Source organism: Schistocerca piceifrons, chromosome 2 (genome assembly GCF_021461385.2).
Source record: "Schistocerca piceifrons isolate TAMUIC-IGC-003096 chromosome 2, iqSchPice1.1, whole genome shotgun sequence".
NCBI classification, from domain to species: domain Eukaryota; kingdom Metazoa; phylum Arthropoda; class Insecta; order Orthoptera; family Acrididae; genus Schistocerca; species Schistocerca piceifrons.
The window spans coordinates 1,033,626,382-1,033,653,277 of record NC_060139.1 but is presented as its reverse complement, the minus strand read 5'-3'; the positions used below and the strand labels follow the sequence as shown (position 1 = coordinate 1,033,653,277).

The 26,896-nt window shown below is 43.1% G+C and overlaps 1 protein-coding gene across 2 annotated transcripts in view; it reads left to right on the top strand.

Annotated features, from left to right (window-relative positions):
- LOC124776991 (dehydrogenase/reductase SDR family member 11-like) overlaps positions 1-26,450 on the top strand; it is a 72,309-nt gene extending 45,859 nt beyond the window's left edge. Inside the window, exons 5-6 of one of the 2 annotated variants that reach the window (XM_047252236.1) lie at positions 15,172-15,318; positions 25,784-26,450. In XM_047252236.1, the coding sequence (XP_047108192.1) occupies positions 15,172-15,318; positions 25,784-25,825 (189 nt within the window). In that variant the 3' untranslated portion in view covers positions 25,826-26,450. The remainder of the gene's footprint in view (positions 1-15,171; positions 15,319-25,783) is intronic. The other variant, XM_047252238.1, reaches the window with a different exon arrangement.
- Positions 26,451-26,896: the final 446 nt, after the last annotated feature.

The window sequence follows — 26,896 nt, the reverse complement described above, 5'->3', positions numbered from 1 at the left end:
GTCTTCTCTTCGTTCTCCCACCGCTCAAGTCGTTGATACTTAACGTCTTTCCTGAGTCTCCTCAGAGCATCACAGTAGAACTTTCTTCTCACTGACTACATGGAAGAAATTATCGACAATCCCATGAAGGTCAAGAAAAAGTCATTAACACTGATTTGATGTTGGTGCAAAATTGACTCGCTTTTTTCGGCCACAGAGAGGATGGTGTCTCCCACTGCAAAGATTGCTGTTTTGTCTCAGGGTCATAACCATACACACATAACTAAACACTGGTTGCTGTTTAGTGCACGCCTGACCCAGATGATCTCAATGATCGGCGTTTAAAAGACGAAGGAAGAACTTAGCTGCAGTTAAAAAATGTTCAGTTCATCAGCTAACATGCGTTGATCTGTTTCGTATGTATTTCCAACGAGTACACAAACAGCATGGAGTGTCTGGCTTCTGTCCTTGTGGGTCACTTCACGGACTCGCACCATCATTTCTAGAGTTATGCATCAAGGCAGTCGGTCTGTTTATCCGCCACAGTCTCCTGACTATCTTGAAATCGCTAAAACCACTCAGACGTTCTTGCTTGCTCACCAGTAGCATGATTTAGTATGAGCTGGGTTCCGGCTACAGTTTTACAGAGCTTAAAACAAAACTTAATGCAGATCCTTTGTTCCTTCAACCCAGCCATTTTGAAGTCCATAGGAATCAGCAACAAAGTTTACTCTGATGCACTCACAAAGATGCCATGTACCAGATTGACAGTTTAAAGACACAACTATGGGATTTCTGTACTGCTGACTGTTTGGGCGGAATGTTTAAATTCTCGGAAAATTTTGGATAGCAGTTTCTTTTCATGGATCACTTCGAAAAACGTATCTTGGCTAAACAACTCTGAGTGCAAATATCAGAGACTGGCTCACTTATGTAGATGATGTACTATGTATGTAAACGGGAACTACGATCACAAGACAACTGAACAAATAATAATTTCATGACTTACATAGTCAACATAAAAACATTCAGATCACAATACAGATTGACAACAAACCCATAAACTAAGTAGATCTAAGCATTGACATCAGTACACAAACAAATTGTTTCAGACGATATAGAAAAACTACAACTACAGCCACAGTAATGCATTCTTCCTGACAACACCCAACATCACATGAACATGCATCTTTCCATTCAGTGGTGCACTGTCTCATATCTGTTACAATGTCTGGAGAAGATTTTCGAACAGAATTAGACACCACAAGATTTACTGCCATACTCAATGGCTGAAGTCCAGTTCTGACTGAACACATCTTACACACAAAAGGAAACCAGTCATCAGTGAGGCCAAAGATTGTTTCTGATGTGTCAGTAGTTGAGGTGGCCAATAAAGACAGCCAGACACCTTAATGTAGCATATTAATAAAGCCATAGCTGCACTTGCATATCAGTTGGTTTGTTATGCTGAGTGTTGGTGAGTGAATAAGCTGCTGTACATGCAGTAACGTCAGCTGCCCTCATGTCTCTGTCTGTTTGGGTAAATGTAGTAGTTCGTGATGTGCGCCCCATTCGCCCCACCCCCTCCAAGCTGTCCTAACGCATGATGCGCCGGCACATACAGCTTTGTTGCCAGACTGCCTAACAGTGCGTACAGAGGTGCATGGGCAAGAGGATGAATCTATGCATCATGCTATTGAAGTAGCTATAGTTTATACATTGTGAACATTATACAGGGTGGTCCATTGATAGTGACCGGGCCAAAAATCTCACGAAATAAGCATCAAACGAAAAAACTACAAAGAACGAAACTCGTCTAGCTTGAAGGGGGAAACGGCGCTATGGTTGGCCCGCTAGATGGCGCTGCCACAGGTCAAATGGATATAAACTGCTTTTTTTAAAAAAATAGGAACCCCTATTTTTATTACATATTCGTGTAGTACGTAAACTGATATGAATGTTTTAGTTGGACCACTTTTTTCGCTTTGTGATAGATGGCGCTATAATAGTCACAAACGTATAAATACGTGGTATCACGTAACATTCCCTCTGTGGGGGCGGTATTTGTTTCGTGATACATTACCCATGTTAAAATGGACCGTTTACCAACTGCGGGAAAGGTCGATATCGTGTTGGTGTATGGCTATTGTGATCAAAATACCCAACGGGCGTGTGCTATGAATGCTGCTCGGTATCCTGGACGACATCATCCAAGTGTCCGGACCGTTCGCCGGATAGTTACATTATTTAAGGAAACAGGAAGTGTTCAGCCACATGTGAAACGTCAACCACGACCTGCAACAAATGATAATGTCCATGTAGGTGTTTAAGCTGATGTCGCGGCCAATCCGCACATCAGTAGCAGACAAATTGCGCGAGAATCGAGAATGTCAGAAACGTCGGTGTTGAGAATGCCACATCAACATCGATTGCACCCGTACCATATTTCTATGCACCAGGAATTGCATGGCGACGATTTTGAGCGTCGTGTACAGTTCTGCCACTGGGCACAAGAGAAATTACGGGACGAGGACAGATTTTTTGCACGCGTTTATTTAGCGACGAAGCGTCAGTCACCAACAACGGTAACGTAAACCGGCATAATATGCACTATTGGGCAACAGGAAATCCACGATGGCTGCGACAAGTGGAACATCAGCGACCTTGGCGGGTTAATGTATGGTGCGGCATTATGGGATGAAGGATAATTGGCCCCCAATATATCGATGGCAATCCGAATGGTGCAATGTATGCTGATTTATGCGTAACGTTCTATCGAAGTTACTACAAGATGTTTCACGGCATGACAGAATGGCGATGTACTTGCAACATGAAGGATGTCCGGCACATAGCTCGCGTGCGGTTGGAGCGGTACTGAATAGCATATTTCATGACAGGTGGATTGGTCGTCGAAGCACCATACCATGGCCCGCACGTTCACCGGATCTGACGTCACCGGATTTATTTCTGTGGGGAAAGTTGAAGGATATTTGCTATCGTGATCCACCGACAACGCCTGACAACATGCGTCAGCACATTGTCAATGCATGTGCGAACATTACGGAAGGCGAACTAATCGCTGTTGAGAGGAATGTCGTTACACGTATTGCCAAATGCATTGAGGTTGACGGACATCATTCTGAGCATTTATTGTATTAATGTGGTATTTACAGGTAATCACGCTATAACAGAATGCGTTCTCAGAAATGATAAGTTCACAAAGGTACATGTGTCACACTGGAACAACCGAAATAAGCCGGCCGGGGTGGCCGAGCGGTTCTAGGCTCTACAGTCTGGGACCGCGCGACCGCTACGGTCGCATGTTCGAATCCTGCCTTGGGCATGGATGTGTGTGATGTCCTTAGGTTAGTTAGCTTTAAGCAGTTCTAAGTTCTAGGGGGCTGATGACCCCAGAAGTTAAGTCCCATAGTGTTCAGAGCCATTTGAACCACTTTTTTCAACAACCGAAATAAAATGTTCAAACATACCTACGTTCTGTACTTTAATTTAAACAGACGTACCTGTTACCAACTGTTCGTCCAAAATTGTGAGCCATATGTATGTGACTATTACAGCGCCATCTATCACAAAGCGAAAGAAGTGGTCCAACTAAAACATTCATATTTCTTTACGTACTACACGAACATGTAATAAAAAATGGGGGTTCTTATTTTTTAAAAAAGCGCAGTTGATATCCGTTTGACCTATGGCAGCACCATCTAGCGGGCCAACCATAGTGCCATCTGGTTTCCCCCTTCAAGCTAGACAAGTTTCGTTCTTTGTAGTTTTTTCGTTTGACGCTTATTTCGTGAGATATTTGGCCCGGACACGATCAGTGGACCACCCTGTATAATAATTAGTGTGAAAGTGTGGATTAAACACATTGCAGATTCTATGAGCATTATATTCATTACACTGAATCATATCACGTAGCACAAATTAACCAATAAAAGTATTTTCGCAAATGTGATAAAGATCAAAAGTGAAAGAGCTTTTTCAAACAGTAAATACTTTTCCCTAATTCGTGTTACAGTCTTCAAATCAATACGTATGTTGTATTACGGGCTTTCTGAAGGAGCCCATTTTCTTCCTCAGGGTTGTCCTGACCAAATTTCATGGAAATCGGTGCAGCGGGTTAGTCGTGAAAACTTAACAGTTACTTTACCATTTATAACATTAGTATGATAAAACTTTCAATTAGAGTATGTTTTACCGTGATCCGATTTTGGTAAAATAAAGCCTACACGACGTCACAAGCTATGCCCAAGTTACTTGTGAAAATCCCATGAAAGAGATTAGCGCATTCAAACAGAGAAACAGACAGACATGACGTCTTAGATAAAATTTTAAATCACAATATCCTTCTTCCGGTGATCTGAACTTGATGGAATAAAGCCTAAACGGTGCCCAAAGCTATGCTCAAGTTACCTGTGAAAACCACATGTAGATTCGTCTAGTAGTTTTGGAGAAGCGAGGTCAAACAAAGAGGAGCGACAGTTTTATAGATTTATTGTTAGTATAAATACCTAAACATGAGCGGAACCAAAACGAGGATAATGGAAATTAGTCGAACTAAATCAGGTGATGCTGAGGGAATTAGATCAGGAAATGAAACACTTAAAGTATTAGAAGAGTTTTGCTATTTGGGCAGCAAAATAACTGATGATGGTCGCAGTAGACAGGATATAAAATATGAACTGACAATGGCAAGAAAAGCGTTTCTGAGAAGAGAAATTTGTTGACATCGAATATGGATCTAAGTGTCAGGAAGTTTTTTCTGTAAGTATTTGTATGGAATGTAGCCATGCATGGAAGTGGAACATGGACGATAAACACTTTAGATAAGAAGAGAAAAGAAACTTCTGAAATGTGATGTTGCAGAAGAATGTTGATGATTAGGTGGGTAGATCACATAACTAATGAGGAGAATTGGAGAGGAAAGTAATTTGTGACTTAACCTGACTGCAAGGAGGGATCGGTTGGTAGGAGACATCCTGAGACATCAAGAGATCACGAATGTAGTACTGGTGGGAAGGGGGGGGGATGTAAATCGTAGAGATTGACCAAGAGATAAAAACAGTTAGAAGATTCAGAGGGACATAGGTTGCAGCACTTACTTGGAGATGAAGAAGCTTTCATGGGATAGAGTAGCATGGAGAGCTGCATCAAAACTGCGTTCGGACAGAAGACCACAACACCAAGAGATATGTAAAATTAATAATCGATGTATACATAACTTTGAAGTGCTGTAGGTCCTTCTGGTGCTGAGTTATATACAGCGAGAGTAATGTTCTTGATAGCAACAATGTCTTGAACGCCGATACAATTCAATAAGCCACTAACAACAGAAATATTTAGTAGCGTGATGCTATTCTGGTGACATTTCTCGCTATTGCAAATCTTCTGTACTAAGGTTGATGTGAGTCTGAAGATTCACCGAGCCTCGGACGAAACTCTGAGTGCGACTGCTTCAAATGGGACGCGCCGACCAATCGCAATCGCAGCAGCGAGATCACGTGTATTCAGCGTCCTTTGACGGCGAGGAAGGTGTGTTTACATCCGTGCGGCTGTAGCTTCCCTAACACGAAAGTAGTGGCTCCCAGTGTGAACTCAGGTGTGAATGGTATCACGTGCACATACTTGTTGAGGAAGAGGCATGCAACATATACGTGGCGCCCCCCCCCCCCCCCCCCCCCCCCATCGAAGGCAGCAAGCGATGGAAGACTGACCGCGCCCGGTGTGGCATGCCTGGTGCAGTCGACGAAGCGTCCGCTGACGCTGCAGTTTTGAACACCACAGTGCTTTACTAGGTACATTCCTGTTAAAGGTGGCATGCTGTTTTTTCTTTTTAACTGTGAACTGACGTACTCACCCAGTTATAGGAGGACCTACGCTTTAATGTGTACCGGGTGTTCAAAAAGTCAGTATAAATTTGAAAACTGAATAAATCACCGAATAATGTAGATAGAGAGGTACAAATTGACACACATGCTTGGAATGACATGGGGTTTTACTAGAACAAAAAAAAAATACAAAAGTTCAAAAAATGTCCGACAGATGGCGCTTCATCTGATCAGAATAGCAATAATTAGCATAACAAAGTAAGACAAAGCAAAGATGATGTTCTTTACAGGAAATGCTCAATATGTCCACCATCATTCCTCAACAATAGCTGTAGTCGAGGAATAATGTTCTGAACAGCACTGTAAAGCACGTCCGGAGTTATGGTGAGGCATTGGCGTCGGATGTTGTCTTTCAGCATCCCTAGATGGTCGATCACGATACACTTGCAACTTCAGGTAACCCCAAAGCCAATAATCTGGTCTGGGGACCTGGGAGGCCAAGCATGACGAAAGTGGCGGCTGAGCACACGATCGTCACCAAACGACACGCGCAAGAGATCTTTCACGCGTCTAGCAATATGGGGTGGAGCATAAACATCGTACGTTCCAGAAGGTGTTTATCATCCAGGCTTGGGATGATGTGATTCTGTAACATATTGGCGTACCTCTCACCCATCAGAGTAGCAGTTTTCCTGTCCAGCGTCATCTATTGGACATTTTGTGAACTTTTGTTTTGTTCTAATAAGACCCCATGTCATTCCAAGAATGTGTGTCAATTTTTACCTCTCTATGTACATTGTTCCGTGGTTTATTAAGTTTTCAAATTTATACTGACTTTTTGATCACCCGGTATTTAGACTCATAGTGCAGCTAGGTATTTTTCACGTCGTCAAACATAGCAAAAGGTAAAATAACAGACAGACCACAGATAGCACCCCTAGGGTTGACCAGGGAGCGAACTATAGATCTTTGGATTTGTGCACTGGCACTTTAGCTCTGAGCCATCAAACTTTCTAAAAGAATAAAATGAAAGTTGAAAGTTTTATGCCCGTCATCTATGCTCCCTCTGCTGCTCCTACCAATGTCCACAGAAAGTGGTGTATTCCATACTTAGGAGAGGTTTGATAAAGTGTAGCCAAAACACTGAATACATTTTTTATTTTTCTTTATTTATTTTTTTGAGTCATCAGTCTTCTGACTGGTTTGATACGTCCCGCCACTGGTTTCACTCCTGTGCTGACCTCTTTATCTCAGAGTAGCATCCTCTCGGAAAAGCTGAGCAGTGCTCCTGTGAACCTACTGCTCTTACAGGTTTTGATGTTTTCAGCGTTGTGTTGTGCTTGGTTGAGACTGTATTACGGAATTGAATATCAGTTTTCTGACGTTTTCAAGTCAGAAATGGCGCATACTTTCCAGGTCAAATAGCATGTATGGCATGTGAAGTTGTTACAATAGATACTTTTCCAGTGCGAAGATGGACGGTGATCGAAATCGGTAGTGAGTAAAGACCGAAATACTGAATGTCTTCTTCCAAAGCTGTTTCACATAGGAAGACTGCACTGTAGTTCCTTCTCTAGATTGTTGCACAGATGACAAAATGATTGATATCGAAATAGCTGACGGAGGGATAGAAAAACAATTAAAATCGCTCAAAAGAGGAAAGGCCCCTGGACCTGATGGGATACCAGTTCGATTTTACACAGAGTAGGCGAAAGAACTTGCCCCCCTTCTTTCAGCGGTGTACCGTAGGTCTCTAGAAGAGAGTAATATTCCAAAGGATCGGAAAAGGGCACAGGTCATCACCGTTTTCAAGAAGGGACGTCGAACAGATGTGCAGAACTGTAGACCTGTATCTCTAACGTCGATCAATTGTACAATTGTGGCACACGTATTATGTTCGAGTATAATGGCTTTTCCGGAGACTAGAAATCTACTCTGTAGGAATCAGCATGGGTTTCGAAAAAGACGATCGTGTGAAACCCAGCCCGCGCTATTCGTCCACGAGACTCAGAGGGCCATAGACACGGGTTCCCAGGTTGATGCTGTGTTTCTTGACTTCCGCAAGGCGTTTGATACAGTTCCCCATAGTCGTTTAATGAACAAAGTAAGAGCGTGTGGACTATCAGACCAATTGTGTGATTGGAATGAAGAGATCCTAGATAACAGAACGCAGCATGTCATTCTCAATGGAGAGAAGTCTTCCGAAGTTAAGAGTGATTTCAGGTGTGCCACAGGGAAGTGTCGTAGGACCGTTGCTATTCACAATATACACTCCTGGAAATTGAAATAAGAACACCGTGAATTCATTGTCCCAGGAAGGGGAAACTTTATTGACACATTCCTGGGGTCAGATACATCACATGATCACACTGACAGAACCACAGGCACATAGACACAGGCAACAGAGCATGCACAATGTCGGCACTAGTACAGTGTATATCCACCTTTCGCAGCAATGCAGGCTGCTATTCTCCCATGGAGACGATCGTAGAGATGCTGGATGTAGTCCTGTGGAACGGCTTGCCATCCCATTTCCACCTGGCGCCTCAGCTGGACCAGCGTTCGTGCTGGACGTGCAGACCGCGTGAGACGACGCTTCATCCAGTCCCAAACATGCTCAATGGGGGACAGATCCGGAGATCTTACTGGCCAGGGTAGTTGACTTACACCTTCTAGAGCACGTTGGGTGGCACGGGATACATGCGGACGTGCATTGTCCTGTTGGAACAGCATATTCCCTTGCCGGTCACGGAATGGTAGAACGATGGGTTCGATGACGGTTTGGATGTACCGTGCACTATTCAGTGTCCCCTCGACGATCACCAGTGGTGTACGGCCAGTGTAGGAGATCGCTCCCCACACCATGATGCCGGGTGTTGGCCCTGTGTGCCTCGGTCGTATGCAGTCCTGATTGTGGCGCCCACCTGCACGGCGCCAAACACGCATACGACCATCATTGGCACCAAGGCAGAAGCGACTCTCATCGCTGAAGACGACACGTCTCCATTCGTCCCTCCATTCACGCCTGTCGCGACACCACTGGAGGCGGGCTGCACGATGTTGGGGCGTGAGCGGAATACGGCCTAACGGTGTGCGGGACCGTAGCCCAGCTTCATGGAGACGGTTGCGAATGGTCCTCGCCGATACCCCAGGAGCAACAGTGTCCCTAATTTGCTGGGAAGTGGCGGTGCGGTCCCCTACGGCACTGCGTAGGATCCTACGGTCTTGGCGTGCATCCGTGCGTCGCTGCGGTCCGGTCCCAGGTCGACGGGCACGTGCACCTTCCGCCGACCACTGGCGACAACATCGATGTACTGTGGAGACCTCACGCCCCACGTGTTGAGCAATTCGGCGGTACGTCCACCCGGCCTCCCGCATGCCCACTATACGCCCTCGCTCAAAGTCCGTCAACTGCACATACGGTTCACGTCCACGCTGTCGCGGCATGCTGCCAGTGTTAAAGACTGCGATGGAGCTCCGTATGCTACGGCAAACTGGCTGACACTGACGGCGGCGGTGCACAAATGCTGCGCAGCTAGCGCCATTCGACGGCCAACACCGCGGTTCCTGGTGTGTCCACTGTGCCGTGCGTGTGATCATTGCTTGTACAGCCCTCACACAGTGTCCGGAGCAAGTATGGTGGGTCTGACACACCGGTGTCAATGTGTTCTTATTTCCATTTCCAGGAGTGTATATGAATGACCTTGTGGATAATATCGGAAGTTCACTGAGGCTTTTTGCGGATGATGCTGTAGTATATCGAGAGGTTGTAACAATGGAAAATTGTGCTGAAATGCTGGAGGATCTGCAACGAATTGAGGTATGGTGCAGCTAATGGCAATTGAATCTCAATGTAGACAAGTGTAATGTGCTGCGAATACATAGAAAGAAAGATCCTTTATCATTTATCTACAATATAGTAGGTCAGCACCTGGAAGCAGTTAACTCCATAAATTATCTGGGAGTAGGCATTAGGAGTGATTTAAAATGGAATGACCATATGAAATTAATTGTCGGTAAACCAGATGTCAGACTGAGATTCATTGGAAGAATCCTAAGGAAATGCAATCCGAAAACAAAGCAAGTAGGTTACAGTACACTTGTTCGCCCACTGCTTGAATATTGTTCACCAGTGTGGGATCCGTTCCAGATAGGGTTGATAGAAGAGAGAGAGAAGATCCAACGGAGAGCAGCGTGCTTCGTTGCAGGATCATTTAGTAATCACGAAAGCGTTACGGAGATGACAGATAAACTCCAGTGGAAGACTCTGCAAGAGAGATGATCAGTAGCTCAGCACGGGCTTTTGTTGAAGTTTCGCAAACATACATTCACTGAGGAGTCAAGCAGTAAATTGGTCCCTCCTACGTATGTCTCGCGAAGAGACCATGAGGATAAAATCAGAGCGATTAGAGCCTACACAGAGGCATACCGACATTCTTTCTTTCCACGAACAATACGAGACTGGAACTGAAGCGAGTACCGAAGGAGGTACTCAAGGTACCCTCCACCACACACCGTCAAGTGGCTTGCGAGTCTGTATCATGCATTTCTCCTGCTTGGTGACGTTAGGTTTGATAGTGGCCTTTTAAGTCACAAACCGGATAACAAAATAAATCAGTACTGTAGAAAATCCAAAATTTTATAATTAAAGGTTAAGGCTACATTTACTTCAAAGCTTTATTGTTGCTTTTATAATTAATCTATCATTTTGATGAAGAAGAAATACTATATTTCTGGTTAACTGTTGGTAATATCTTATAAATTCTGGTTGCTAATTTATATCCACCCTATTTAAAAAACAGTATGATTTATATCTCATCATCACAGAGAATGCCGGAAACGGCCAACGTTGAAGTCGACGAAACGCTGTTTTCCATTTATCAACCTCTTAGATTCGCGTAACAGCTCTCCCTGACTCACCCTGAGAGAGAGAGAGAGAGAGAGAGAGAGAGAGAGAGAGAGGGCAAAAATCTTCTGCTATAGCTGTTAAAGTGTGCGTGGATAATATGAGCTCACCTGGCTCTTCAATTTGCCCCATAGGTTAAAATTACAGGGAGACAAGTCACGCGATCAAGTTGGCTAAGAGATCTTCTGCCTCTGCTAATTGTCCGCTCCTCATCGAACACGTCGTGCATTCCAGACAACGTTATCAAGGACGTTTGCTATCGCTCCATCTTGACGAAAACATCACTGAAGGCGTTCGTCTTCTGTGAGTGGATTAAACAGTTTCTGGACTTACCAGTTAGAATTAACAGTATGGTGAAAGATCGGTGTTACCATACGGCCACCAGACATTGGGCAACAAACACCAGTCTTAAGATTATATAACGTCTCTTCAGACTGCTGACAGGGAATTTCTGATGCATAGTGACACATGTTTTGAGGGTTCACGTACTCTGACAAGGTGAACCAGGTCTCAGCTGAAGGAATGAAAGCTGAAAATGCTAAAGTCTCATTCCACTTCACTCAGAAACCACCGGCGGAGCTCAACTCTTTGAAGTTTATTTATTTTTTTATTTATTTTTATTGATTTTCAATTCCCCCCGAAGGGGGCGGGCTGGCAGCAGCTTAGTACGCTGGTCTACAGCCTACAGACTTTTTTTTAAAAAAAGAGGAAGAAGAAAGAAACAAGGAAAAACAGACGATAAAATGGTGACTTAAAGTGTAAAATGGCGTAAATAATGCGGAAAGTTAAAACAGAAAGCAAAAGGGGTTGGCAATGTTGATAAAATACACAGGAATCAGACAAGTAACATAGTAGACACACAATTAAAAAAACAGGGCGACAGTCTGGTTTCTGTTTGCAAGAGATAAAAAATGACACCCAGTGACAGTATGATGACTGTTCGCTACACTTCCCAAAAGACACAACACGGAACACTCACTGGAAAAACACACAATGTAAAACACTGCACGAAAATGGCGGCACAAATATGGCACTCCCAAGCCAAAGGCAGATGGGGGGGGGGACCTGGAGGAGGGGGATAAACAAGGAGGGAGGTTAGGAGAAAACGAAAAAGGGGGGGACCAAGGAGGGAGAGGACTAATAAAGGGGGGAGAAGGGCAGATGCAAGAGGGAATGAGAGGAGGTAGAGGAGGGAAATGTAAAAGGACTCGGGGGAGAGAAGGGGGCAAAGAGAGGGGAGGTGGGGAAGAAAGAGGATGGAAGGGGGGAGAGGGAGCCCGGGAAAAGGACAGAGGAAAGGAGAGGGAGTGAGGATCAGAGTTGATAGGAGGGATAAATGGAGGGAGAGAGGGCATCATCCGGGAGGGGGAGTTGATGGAAGCCACCTTGGGAAAGGAGATGTAGAGTGTAGAGATGGAGGGTAGGGGGGACACAACAGTGAAGACATGGCAGGGGGCGGGGATGGGAGAGGAGAGGAGCAACCAGGGGGTGAGGGAGTTCTAGGCGGCGGGAGGTGTAGAGGATTCGGATATGTTCGAGCAATAGGAGCAGATGGGGGAAAGGAATGAGATCATAGAGGATCCGCGTGGGGGACGGGAGGCATATACAGAAGGCGAGGCAGAGTGCATGACGCTCAAGGATCTGGAGGGACTTATAGAATTTGGGGGGGCAGATATCCAGGCAGGACTGGCATAACAGAGGATGTGACGGATTAAGGATTTGTAGGTGTGGAGGATGGCAGAGGGGTGCAACCCCCATGTCCGGCCAGAGAGGAGTTTGAGGAGTCGGAGGCAGTTGTGGGCTTTGGATTGGATGGAGCGGAGATGAGGGATCCAGGTGAGGTGACGGTCAATGGTGAGGCCAAGGTAGGTGAGGGTGGGGGTGAGGCAGACAGGACGGGCGCAGACAGTAAGGGAGAAATCCAGGAGCCGGAAGGAGCGAGTGGTACGAGCTACGATGATTGCCTGGGTCTTGGAAGTATTGAGTTTCAGGAGCCACTGGTTACACCAAGCAGCAAAAAGGTCAAGGTGATTCTGGAGAAGGCGTTGGGACCGTTGGAGGGTAGTAGCGAGGGCGAGGACTGCGGTGTCATCAGCATATTGCAAGAGGTGTACTGGGGGGGGGGGGGGTTGGGGCATATATCCCGTGTACAGGAGGTAGAGGAGAGGGGAGAGGACAGAGCCCTGGGGCACACCTGCAGAGGGGTAGAAGGTGTGGGAATTGGCATTATGGATGGTAACATAGGAGGGGCGGTGGAAGAGGAAGGAGGCCACCAGACGGATGTAGTTGATAGGAAGGGCGTAGGTTTGGAGTTTATACAGGAGACCAGGATGCCAGACACGGTCGTAGGCCTTTTCGAGGTCAAGGGAGACAAAAATGGCGGAGCGACGGGAGTTAAGCTGGAGGGAGAGGAGATGAGTGAGGCGGAGGAGTTGGTCATTAGCAGAGAAGGAAGGTCGAAAGCCACATTGGGTGTTTGGGAGGAGGTGGTTTTGGCGGAGGTAGTGATGGATGCGCCGGGAAAGGATGGATTCCAAGAGCTTGCTGAACACCGATGTGAGACAGATAGGACGATAGGAAGAGGCATCAGATGGAGGCTTGTTGGGTTTGGAGAACATCAGGATACGGGAGGTTTTCCACAGGTCGGGATAGAAGCCAGTGGCAAGGATGACATTGTAGAGGGTGGCAAGGATTGAAAGGAAGGAGGGAGGGCAGTGTTTGAGGTGGCGGTAGGTAATGCAGTCGTGGCCGGGAGCAGTGTTGCTCTTAGTGCGGAGTGTAACTCTTTGAAGTTGGTCTGGGTGCTTTAAGTCGTGCACAACAGAAAATTTGTTTGGATACAGATGCCGATCCTTTCTGATAACGTTTCGACACGGCGATCTCTTAGTTCCCACCTGCAGATACACGGAGTTGAGATCTCGTCCGTCTTTGTTCCAGGCTTTCCTTCACTCAAATATTCTTTTCTGGTGGTTGAAATCTTTTCGCACTCTTACTGTTGTGTACATAGTTCCGCGTAGTCAGCGCGTACACAACTTTCCCTCTAGAGCGCGCCCCGCTAAGCACAACAACGCAGGCGCAGCGCTCGTCCGTCTCCGCACTACGAGATGGCGCTGTCAAAGAGACGGACCAAATTCTGCTTCCGCCGATCCGCGTATTAATATGTAACGCAGCCAATGAGATTGCTGCTAACGTAGAACCTTTTCTCCTCGCGGATCTGACTCGCGCAGTGATACCTGAACGCGCGAGGTATTATAAAGAGTGTACAGACCTCCGATTAGTCAGTCTGCATTAGTCTGCATTAGTGTATAGTCAAGTTTCAGTCTGCGCCTAATAAGATTATCATATTCCTGTACATAGCCATGAAGAGAAATTTATAGACACTTCGTCAAGTATCAGAGATATGTGAGAATAAGATTAACGTACCATGACCAAAGGAACTTCAGATTGTCAATTGTAAATAGCATCCAGAATCAAGTTACGTAATGTCTATCCTTTTTATTATTGTAATAAATGTGTGTGAAAATAAATCAAGTTCTGTTTAAAGTTGGTCGCCGTCAATCTGCTACTCTAAGCGTGCAAGTGGCATTTCTATCGTCTGACCTAACGGCAGCCGGCCGCGGTGGTCTAGCGGTTCTAGGCGCTCAGTCCGGATCCGCGCGACTGCTACGGTCGCAGGTTCGAATCCTGCCTCGGGCATGGATGTGTGTGATGTCCTTAGGTTAGTTAGGTTTAAGTAGTTCTAAGTTCTAGGGGACTGATGACCATATATGTTAAGTCCCATAGTGCTCAGAGCCATTTGAACCTAACAGCAGAAGATAAACACGCCACGATAAGACCACGAGACACATTGCTGACACTCGCCTACTGCGTTAGAGCGACAAGTCAAATAATCTGATGGTGTGTGTACCGAAGGTCTTACAGTACGCACACCACATTTACCATATTTATTCGCTGTAGAGTCCATTTCGCGCCATTTGGCATTAAGTTTTGCACTGCAGACTTCGATGGAGTTGTTGTCGAAACACTTTCAGTCTTAAGCACGTTTCCCACGAAGTGTACTTCGCATAACACTCGAAATGAACACTTGCTGAATGCAGCACCTCTTTGTGCTGCATTCAACTGGTCATTAAACGCGCTTACTTCTCTCACTCACTCAAACGTAACGACACAGCGAAGTACTGGGGACAGAGCACGAGGGATATTCGTATGTGCAGACACAAGGCAGCAGTAGTTGCTGCGTTTTAAATCACGGCTTCCAGCATTTACTCTGATGGACAGTTCAATTGTTCGTTAACAAAGGTCAGTTCCGCGTCAGTCTTAGATATATTTTCCTGGCCATCCTCATAACGCTCCCGACACAACACATTTACAATGTTTGGAATCATTTGACGTGTCATGTAGTATGTTTTTTCATGGCTGTCAGATAATGATTTTGTTTTTCAGCAAATATCCCCCGGCGTAGTTATCACGGAAATTTTCGACAATCTGACAAAACTCTCGAAAGAAGCAGCCCTGGCGATGGCGCACTTGCTACCAGAGGACGTGGCAGCGGCCGCGGTGTACATGCTGTCCCAGCAACCGCGCGTGCAGGTGAGTCGCCAACCATGACGTTGCTGTTGTTGCTGCTGCTGCTGTCTTCACTATACTGTGCAAGCCTCTTCGTTTCAGCACTACCTGTATCCACATGAACCGGGTCAACTGAACCTACCGGTTCTATCTATGCGATTCGTCCCATAATGTAACGGTGTTGTGATACCTGACGTCATATGTGCCCAAACAGGAAGTGTACGGGAGCTAACTATTTTTTTTTTTGTTTCAACATTATTTTATTATTTTTTTGAGTTATGTAGCGGTAATGGAGAGTTCAGTTAACCTCTTGAACCTGCAGGCTGTAGTGTAGTCTTCATCTCCCGCTATAATCTTTACCCTCTCTCCGTTCGCACACTATAGTGTTGAGCTCAGTTGTAACGTTCTTTAAATTATACTTTTTGTGTTTGTTATTGGATATACAATGCGTGCAGGCGATGGCGTGATGAACCAGCCCTGTTTCTTCTTCTACTATCAAATCTGTTCATCAAGAATCAGCAACATTAATGGGCATGGGTACCTTTGAAGTAAAATATTCCGGAGGTAAACTAGGTTCCCATTCGGATCTCCGGGCGGAACCTACTTCGAAGAAATTCAGGCCGAAAGGAACTTTCAGGTTGGGAACATGGAACGTTAAAAGTTTGAACAGGCCAGGAACATTACAGACATTATTAGACGAATTAGATAGATACGATGTAGACATTGCAGATATTCAAGGAACTCGGTGGCAGGGGGAGGGTAGCATAAAGAGGGGTAACTATACATTTTTCTGTGGAGGTGCGGAAGCTCACAGTTTCGGAACAGGTTTCGCAGTACAGGGAAAAGTGCTTCACGCAATCAGAGATATAAGGTTCATCAGTGACCGACTATCAGCTATAGTGCTGTCCGGCAGGTGGAATAGACTAGTAGTAATTAATGTACACGCACCAACTGGGGACACTGAAGAGGTTGTTAAAGACGCCTTTTATGAAGAACTAGATCAACTGTGGGATGAGTTCTCCTCGTATGATACAAAATTAATCATAGGCGATTTTATTGCGAAGATAGGGAAGGAGGGAGCATTCCGGCCTACAATCGGGAAAGAAAGTTTGCATAACATTTCGAATGATAATGGCACAAAGGTGGCTAATTTTGCTGTTTCAAAAGACATGATTGTTGAGAGCACATATTTCAAAAGGAAGGACATTCATAAAGCAACTTGGGTCTCTCCGAATGGACACAGCCGAAACCAAATTGATCATGTTCTTTGCAGATCGGAGATGGCACACTAGTATAGAAAATGTTAGGACTTTCAGGGGAGCAGACTGCGATTCTGATCATTTTCTTGTAGTTGCCAAAGTTCACCAACGGCTATCTACAGCAACATCAAGGTGTCACAATGCAGAACTTGGGTCCGACACTGACAAGCTAAATGATGAAAACTTTTGAAGAAGGTACATGATAGAAATTTCAAATAGGTTTGATGCTCTCAGGACACACGAAGATCAAGATGAAGATGTAAATAAACAGTGGATCACTGTGAGGAATAATATCAAAGAGGCAGCGAAGGTCACAATAGGTACAATTAAGAACAGGAGGTTTGATGAGGAATGCAAGAAATTGGTAGAGGAAAGGAGAAAAGCGCGATTAGATTGGGATAGAATGGGAGACAGAAAACGAGAGGAGTTCTTGAACTTGAGAAGGGAAGTTGGTCGTAGGCTACGGGCAAAGAAGAGGGATTATTTGAACAATCAAATTACAAAAATGGAAACAAACAGTAAAACAAAAAACATTAGAGAACTTTACCTAGACATAAATGGGTATAGGAAAGGCTTCAAGGCTAGGACAAATGCACTTCAAGGAGATGCTGGGGGAATACTGAGAGACTCCAGTGCTATATTAGGTAAATGGAGGGCGTATTTTGAGAATCTATTAAATGTACACCAGGAAGCAGGAAATGAGCAGGCGTACGAAGTACATACAGCAGAACCCCAGATACCTGAGCCAACGTTCAAGGAAGTAAGAGCTGCAATCAACAAATTGAAAAGCCATAAAGCACCAGGATCAGATTGCATAACTGCAGAATTAGTTAAAAATGGGGGACAGAAATTGGTGGAAGTAGTTCACAAAGTGATAACTAAAGTATGGAACTCAGAGATGATACCTGAAGAGTGGCAGGAGTCGATTCTGATCCCAATTTTTAAGAAAGGTGACAAAATGGATTGTAGTAATTATAGAGGGATATCGCTATTTTGTTCCAAAATTTTCCCGAATATTCTGCTAAGCAGGCTTACACCATATGCAGATGAAATTGTGGGGGATAACCAAGCCGGCATTCGGAGGAACAGATCAACTATAGACCAAACATTCACCCTGCGTCAAATTTTGGAAAAGAAATGGGAGTACAATAAACCAGTTCATAATCTTTTCATAGATTTTACAAAAGCATATGATTCAGTATTGCAGTCAAAATTGTACAGAATTCTTTTGGAACTTGGAATACCAAAGAAGTATGTTAGACTTATAGAAGCGAGTTTGAAAAACACAAAAGATAGAGTACGCGTGGGGAAATTGGAGTCAGAAGAATTTGTAATAAAGAACGGTCTTAAGCAGGGAGATGCCCTGTCTCCGCTACTTTTTAATTTAGTCCTAGAATATATTGTACGAATGGTAGCAGATAATTCAGATGGTGTGGAGTTAAATGGAAATATTAAGATATTAGGGTATTCAGATGATCTAAACATCATTAGCGATAGGAAAGAATCTATAACAGCAAATGCGAATGCGTTAATCAAGCCTAGTGAAGATGTAGGTCTAAGGATAAGTGAAGACAAAACTAAATACCTGGTTACTACTAGAATACCAACAGCAGAAGATCAGGAAATGTTAAGAGTTGGAGACATGCAGTTTGAAATAGTGAACACATTTAAGTATCTAGGCTTGGACATCACTTCGAGAAATGAGATTGAATCCGAACTGAAGAAGAGATTACGGGCGGGAAATGCGTGCTACTTCTCACTGAATACGTTACTTTCATCACGGATATTGTCTAGGAATTTAAAGATTAGAATATACAAAACTATTATTCTACCATTTATGCTGTATGGGTGTGAGACTTGGTCCCTCACTGTGCAGAATGAAAAGCCGTTTCGTGTATTTGAAAACAAAATTTTGAGGAAAATTTTCGGAGCAAAAAGGGATGACATTAGCGGAGAGTGGCGAAAATTGCATAACGAAGAGGTTCACGAACTCTATTCAAGCCCTGACATAATCAGTATTATTAAATTACGTAGGCTGCGATGGGCGGGTCACGTAGGTCGAATGGATGAGGGCAGGGCAGTGCGCAGAGTACTGGTAGGGCACCTAGCGGGAAAACGTCCTGTGGGGAGACCGAGGCGTAGATGGGAGGACAATGTGAAGGCTGATTTGAGGTACAGCCCAAGACAGGGACAGATGGCGAAAATAAGTTGCTGCGGTAATGGACTCTCGAGTCCGGTATGACCAGTGAGTAAGTAAGTAAGTAAGTAAGTTGTCTTACGGAAATTTACTGTGTATTGTGTTGTTGAGCATATGGTGTGCTTAATCAGTTTTACTGTAATCCAAAGAAAAATTAAACAATTTAATCCGGAAAACCAGCATGTAATGTCTATAATGAAATCAATCCCTCTAAAATTTATTCAGTCTCGTGAGCACCGAGCTCAATGGCCCTGTGCAACAAACTGATCAAATCCATTATGCAAATAAACTATGAAATACAGTTTCCTTAGTTCTTGAGTCGCAACGGATGTAATCTTGGTATTCTGTCCTCTCCACAGTAGGCATAGAAAATATTCAATCTTGGCTCAGCGAAGTGCAATGCCGGCCGTAAAATAGCTTCATACACATAATGTCAGTAGATTAGTTGATAAACAAATAACCTTGCAAATGTTCAGTGATAGTTTTGGATACTGGCTCAGCGCTATACAATGCTGCCCACAATGAAACTGTTACAAAAAGTAATACTTTTCTGATCCTGGCACATTAATATTTATATATGTGAAGATGGTATCTGTTCTTTCGGACATGTCCGAAAGAACATAGTTAAAGCTCACCGGCCATTTGACCATCTTCTTGTGTGCGGATGCACAAACGATGCCCGAACTCTTACGGGAATCGGCAAAAAGCCGCGTGTATAGAGTATAATGGGCAGGGGCACTATGAATATAGTGCGGGACAATAAGTTGAGAATGTGGGTCTCACGGGAGGGGTGCTAGAGATAAGTCCCTGCAGGTGCACTATCCTCTGCGTCCTCGGTGGCTAAGATGGATAGCGCATCTGCCATGTAAGGAGGAGATCCCGGGTTCGAGTCCTCGTCGGGGAACACACTTTCAACTGTCCCTGTTGACTTACATCAACGTCTGTATGCAGCTAGGTGTATTCATTTCATTGTAATTTCTCATCAATATTTTTCTGACTCTGATTCAAAAAACATTTCTTTTAAAAATATTAATTGGATTTAAACAAGCACGACATGGAAGAGGGTGAGGTACTGATAACGGGGTATGCTAAGACCGAATGCTTCTGTTTGAAAATTGTATTCAAAATAAAGTTTCTCCTTCATAAAATCTAATATGAAACATTTTACATTACCTTCAAAATCAGTGAACTTCTCAGCTGTTCTACAGTTCTCACTTACTGGCGTAATTAAAAATACTTGGATTGTTACATGACAAAAGGTCCGACATCGTTTGACGAAATAGATTCCAAAGTTTAATTTCTCTGCATCAGGATTACAAAACACTCAGAATATTACAAATCGTGTTTACCTACTCAACCTATATATCAAATCTAATGACAAGTACTTGGTCCCTACATCCAAGGGTCAGTATTGTAAAATTAGCAAGATCCACATTGCGTTGCTGCACGCTTAAAATATACAAAATTTCATTACCTTGCAAATCTGTGTTATGCTGCGGCCATAGGCCAACAGCTAAATTCTCACAGCTAGCCACTAGCTTTAAGTCTTACATCCTACCTTTAACAGGGTGCAACGACAACTAACTCTGCGCTCCGCGCGCCCCTGCTTACAATCGATTCTGCCACTCAGGCAACATCTTTGGTTCAGTGGTGTCAAAGATACAATCTCTTCTACATGTGATAACCATTTCATGTCATTTTTTATCAAATATATCACAAAATCGGGCTCAGTGTACAAGTGGACCCCTCATACAGTGGACTTGCATTGAGAGCGCTTCGGTTAAAAACCCTGTCCTGTCATCCTAATTTAGGTTTCCCGTGACTTCTCTAAATAACTCCAGCAAATTACCGAAATCGTTCCTTTGAAAGGGCGCTACAGATTTACTTCCCCATCCTTACGTAATCTGAGCTTGTCTTCCATCTCTAACGACCGCACTGTCTGCGGGACGTTGAGCTATAATCTTCCTCCCTTTCTCCCCTCACACTTGCCTTCATTATCAAACGGGCGACTTCTTGATTCCTCTGGATGCGTCCTATCATTAGAGATGCCCTTCGAGTACTGTGTCGACGTCCGTGAATCAATGTGTGAGTCAATGTACAGCTTGTTAGGGTGACTGAGGACAGTACACTGAACAACAATACATCTGTACTTACTTCATTTGCAGACTAATAATTGTAGCTATTAGGAATAGAATGTTTTATACTGGTTACTACCTTCAAGTACATGTGGCAAGAGCATGTCACTAATGCTTATTTGTCTCTGGGCAGCAGGTCAGATGTTGAGGTGTGAAGCGCCACGCAAAACGGTTAGTCTTTGCTGACAGGTCCACTTACAAAGGAATGGTCCAATCCGACATGTCGAAACCCACCCTGGAATTTTAGGTTCTAAGGCTAAAAATGGCAAAGCTACTCATTTTTGCCCCCGAAGAACCTCTTATAAAAGCGGTTGTTACAGTCCTTCCTGCCCAACGCGCGAATCGGCGAATAAGCGGACACTTCAGAGACAAGAAGATGTATCGCCGCTTAGCGCGAAGTCTAAAGTGAATTTTAAGTACTTGAACCATACCAAAAATGTCTCAGATCAAAAATTTTTCAATAATGTGCAGTTCATATCGGCAGCTAAACTTCTGAAGGGATGTGCTGTTATACGAATGACTAGCAGAAGAAAGAAAATGATGGCAGAGTATGATGTTACAATACAGAAACTTGCATCAGTCGGGACTTTTCATTCGTTGACGTTAAACATTTTATAACAAATCTTGTAAAACAGTTCTTATGATAATTTTTGAATAATTTATATTTTGCTGCCAATGGAACAGTTACTTGTTTATTCCCGGAAGCCGTCACAAAAATGGGAAGTGTCCACTAGGTGACGAAAACAAACAGTTTCCTTAAACCAGGAACATCTGATAAAAGAAAAATTAATGCATTCGGGCGCTTCATAGTAATTTCTAGTTTTACTTAGACGGATCCGGAATGGAAGAAGAAATGTTCGTGACTGTTGCCCCTCATATTGTGCTGCATACCAGGCATACTTTATCAACTTCATTAAATGTGGTGATCCAAGTTGACAATGCAGAAATTATATCATTGAAGTTTAGCAATACTATTCCGCAGATAAATCTGAAATGACAAAGAGTAACTGGAAATTATACTGTCCAATGATTTTGGAAAAATGCTTTACATTGTTGAATTTTTTTATCATGAGGCTGAATCACAATATCAGCTCCGGTTGGAATCCGAATTATACATATGTCCTCGTCCTCCTAATGACAGAGATGTCGCTATATCTGGGCCAAGAGTCCAACAAAAGCAATACATTATTTTCTGCAACTGCCAAGAGGACGTCTCGGATGTAGCAGCGAACATCTTTCCCTCCCATATTTCCAGATTTGCTGCATCGATTACAAACTTCTGAAACCAAACAGTCATTTTTTTTCAAATTTTGGACATAATTTGCTTTGATGTTTCTGAAGAATTCGAAGAATCTTGTAAATCAGTAATGTTCATCTCAATTTCCATTTAAAGCACTCAGTGCCAATATCTCCATCGGTAATGACGCATTGACTCACAGGTGTGGCTGTAAATCTTCCGAATAATTATTTTTTTCATATTTTTTCGAGTTTCATTTTGGCACACATTTCTTACTTCGTGTAAATATCTTTTTCCATTCATCAAACAATGGAAAATCCAGTATGGAATGTAACAATATTATGGAAAGGGTAGTTGCTACTCATCATATAGCGGAGGTACTGAGTCGCAGATAGGCATAACAAAAAGGCCGTCACAAAGTTAGCTTTCGGCCAACAAGGTCTTTCTCTTGTCGTCTTACAAACGACAAAAGGCCTTGTTGGCTGAAAGCTCATTTTCTGACGGTCTTTTTGTTATGCCTATCTCTGACACAGCATCTCTGCCATATACTGAGTAGACCTATTGTTGCAATATATATCCTAGATTTTCCATTGTTTGATTTTGCTTCACATCTTTTCTTCCATCCTTAATCCAATGCTGTTTTCCTTTGTTACTATGTTTCCAATGCTTTACTATACTCAATGTCCGTACTTTTTTCTCTTATCGCCTTACAAACTGCCAAAGGCCTTGTTGGCTGAAAGCTCATTTGTGGCTCTTTTTGTTCTGCCTATCTGCGACTCAGCATCTCCGCTATATGGTGAGTAGCAACTATCCTTTTAATTACATAGTTTCTTCCATTTATAGAATTCATGCTCAGAGTTTACGAAACGAAACCGGATTTGCACACAGCTTAAAGCCTCTCTCCCTACTTCATTTAACTAAAAGATTGATAGCCTCTTTTTTCTCACTGAAAGATATTACTCTATATGTTTTCTTTGGGCTTGGAATGTACTCTGTTTTTGTTCTGAACATTAATTATCACAACACTCATCGTTAGAACCACAATTCACGGAATCATCCCTGTTATTTGCTGTTTCTTCTAATATTGCCACAATTTCCAACGAACTGTCGTCATCATTGGAATGATTGTCAAAGAAATTAACTGTTAAACGATACATATGTAGGTATTCAGAAGAATTAGATACCGAGCAAGGTGGCGCAGTTGTTAGCACACTGGACTCACACGGGGTAGGACGACAGTTCAAACCTGTGTCCGACCATCCCGATTTAGGTTTTCCATGATTTCCCTAGATCGCTTCAGGCAAATGCCTGGATTGTTCCTTTGGAAGAGCACAGCCGATTTCCCTCTCAATCCTTCCCTATTCCGATGGAACTAATGACCTCAATGTTTGGACCCCCCCCTCCCTCACATCAACCAACCAACAATCCTGTCCCTTCTTCTTGTCGGTGATTTCCGAAGTAGATGATTTCGATTGCACACCACGTTCTTCATATTTCATCTTTGCAAGGTTGAAAACATTAACTGGTTTCCACATCACTGTTAATCTCTGGAACCTATACAAAGGCAGATACTATTAGTAACATATACCAAGAAATGACAAAGGAAATTAATTCAGTTTTATCTCCATCGTTAACACTTAGCAGTACCGCAAATGCAAATGCCATTTATTATGAATATTAAATCAGTTGCAAATTCGAGCAAATAATAACTGTGAACGACTATGTAAGAAACTATCCACAGAAACTGAAATTCGCTTTACAAATTACTTTTGCGCTGTGCCAAGTTATCTGTTTACCGATGTGCCAACAACCAAGCATATGTGCCCGCCGTGTCGTATATTTCTTTTGTTGTATTATTCTTGTATAAAACATTTCAGGGCAGATTTCGCCATGTCGGATTGGACAGTTCCCTTGTTAGTTGTGCAGTGACGACCGGGCAGAAAACATCAAGTAGTAAATTATCTGACGTGTTTGTGAGAAGACTGTTAGACGCAGAGGTAAAACAACACTCTGAAATGGGTACATATTAAGGTATCAGAGATCACAATATCCGCAAGTATTCCCTAACACCCTGTATATTTTCTTGCACTTACTGTGCCGATGCTGGGACTTCATTGAGGTTGTGCTGTCGATCATGACAGATCTTCATTTTCACTTTTCGTCTGAAGATTCAGATTTTGTTACCGATTCCCTAGAATATGCATGTGATAATCTTCGTGACATACGTTTGGTATTTCTCATGACCCCTTAAGCATACAGTCGCTTTGATCGAAACGTAGTATAACTAAATGTTTAGGTATTATGTCGTGCTTCTCATTTTAATGAAACTGAAAGGTAAAATTGAGTCTGTGGTCCGTCAGTATGTGGGTCATCCCCGTCTAAGAAGTTTGGTGACACATTGTCGCACATTCCTTGCCGTCTTCTAGAATACTGTACACACTGCTTCCTGTTGTAGTCGTGTCCCAGATATGGTGTCGTTATATGTTAAGCAATGTTTAGACTCGTTTCTGTTGGTGATTGCTTGAGTGCTTGTTTCATTTATTTTTTCGTTTTACTAGACCGCAGATCTGCTCTTGATCACCAAGGCAACTAGGTAGAGATATCACTAAGAGTCTATCCACCGGCGTTGTCTTGTCGACCTTACGTGTCTTTATAATGACACTGAGCTTTTCTTTTGGACGATTCCAAAAGTCTAGACATTATGCAAGACTTTTAACAGACTCGTTTCTGCGACAGTGGTGTCTGTTTAGTGATCTGCTTTAAGGCCTTATCATAGACTATATGAGAGTTGTTTACTTTTCTCTTCATCCAGATGCGTCCTTGGTTGTCATTCCATCACATTATTTCCAACTGCAACTGCATGAATTGCAGTAAAAGGATTTCTGGATGTCTACACCTTTGCTTCTAGCAATCCTCAATTTATAACATTTTCACCATTGCTACATCATGATGCATTAAACTTTTCTTCCAACTGAATTCTGGAATGTCCCTTAGCTACTGCCAGGATGTTGTCTCTGTATGCAGAGGAGACCAATTCCCATCCTGCAGTCCTCAAGCTTTTCCAACATTAAGTCGATCACAACATCGCACAAGACAGGGTGATCTTGGTTTTTCGTCCCGTTCGGCAAAGCAAATTTTCTGAGAGAGTATCTCTTTGTTTCTCGCCTTTAGCTTTTGCCATCCTTCATTAACATTTGACTATTCGTAACCTTGCCTTGCCGATTCCCTAGTGTACATTCCAACTTGCGGACTATTTTGACACTGTACACACCATTCTAGATGGACTACGCTGGCGCCCTTGAAAACGGTTGCTGTGTCGCTACGCTCGTGATGTCTTAGTGAACTGTACTTACTAATGTCACAGTGGGAACGGTTTAATGGGCATAAACCAGTATTATGAGGAGAAAACAAGCGGTTCTCGTCTTGGCACTGAAACCATCCATTTCTTAAGCCACCAAATAAAAAAATAAAAAAAAGACTTTGGCCAGAATTCTTTCTATACCTTACTTAACTTCTAAACCTGGACTCTTACATTTTGGATGCCGCCTCGATTTGCAAGAAATTATGGTTCTACATGCGAGTCACTTGACTCTTCTTTTACGACCAAAATGCAGTGTTTACCTTGCCTTTGTCTTGTATAGCACATTTTATTGTGTTGCAGGTTTACGACATCATATTACGGCCTACTGGATCGGCGTTTTAGCTCTAGATGTCATAGCTTTTTCTGGTTTCGAGAAGATAAGCATATCCAGAAATTTATAAGCCTCTAGAACCAACATGCATTTGCTTGTTCATTACACTATTTTTGTTTGGCTGAGTAAGGAAATAAAAGAAGATTCCCTGTGATGTGTAATTCAGAGAATATGTAGAAGAGGGAGACTTTAGTTCGTTACGACGTACCTCTCTTAATCAAGGTGGACTGTATATTTTGTAAATTACCGGAGGTGTGACAGATCATTCGTAATTGTAATACAGCAGTATTGAGAATTTGAGAAATGAATCAATCCATAAAAGGATAGTAGTAAGTTTTGACACTGAAACTAATGTACATACTACTTTTCAACTCTCAACAAATTCTTAGAACTAACATCATTATACACTCCTAGCAGGCATAAAGATATTAACTGCATAAAATAACAAAATGGAGAGCTATCAACCTGAAACAGTGCGACACTCGTATTTCATTCTGTAACAAGATGAATTTAGCTATACGTACGTGTGTGTATCAATGTATGTGCATAAGAATTACCTTATGTGAAGCAGTTAAGTGTTAAATACGCGTCAAACTAATACTGTATAGACTGAAATAAAGATAATGTGTACTGTCATTCGCAAAAGACTACTTTTCTGTGTTAAACAAAATGTGTTTAAAAAAATTAATGTTTCGTTAAGACTTCCACAAATACATAGAATTTACACTGACGAAAAAGGAATCCCAACACCAAGAAGGAGATACACGAGATAAATGAGAGTTGGTTGGCGTGTTTCTACATCTGAAATACGACGTTGATCCAAATTTTAATGCAGTAATATAAGAGTGGCGCTATTAGCGTCACTATGAGGGTACAATTCAAGTTTGATCTAAATACTTGTTTTAACAGTCATGAGCGTCAGTTACCATTGAGATTGGACGTAAGGAGTTGATTTTAGTGAAGAATGCCTCTAAGATGACGAAGATGCCATTATCAACAGCTGGCTGTCTTTTAATAACGCTACGAGAAGCTGGATGTTCCTTCCGCGATGTCTGCAGGAAGACTTGGTAAGAAACGACCCA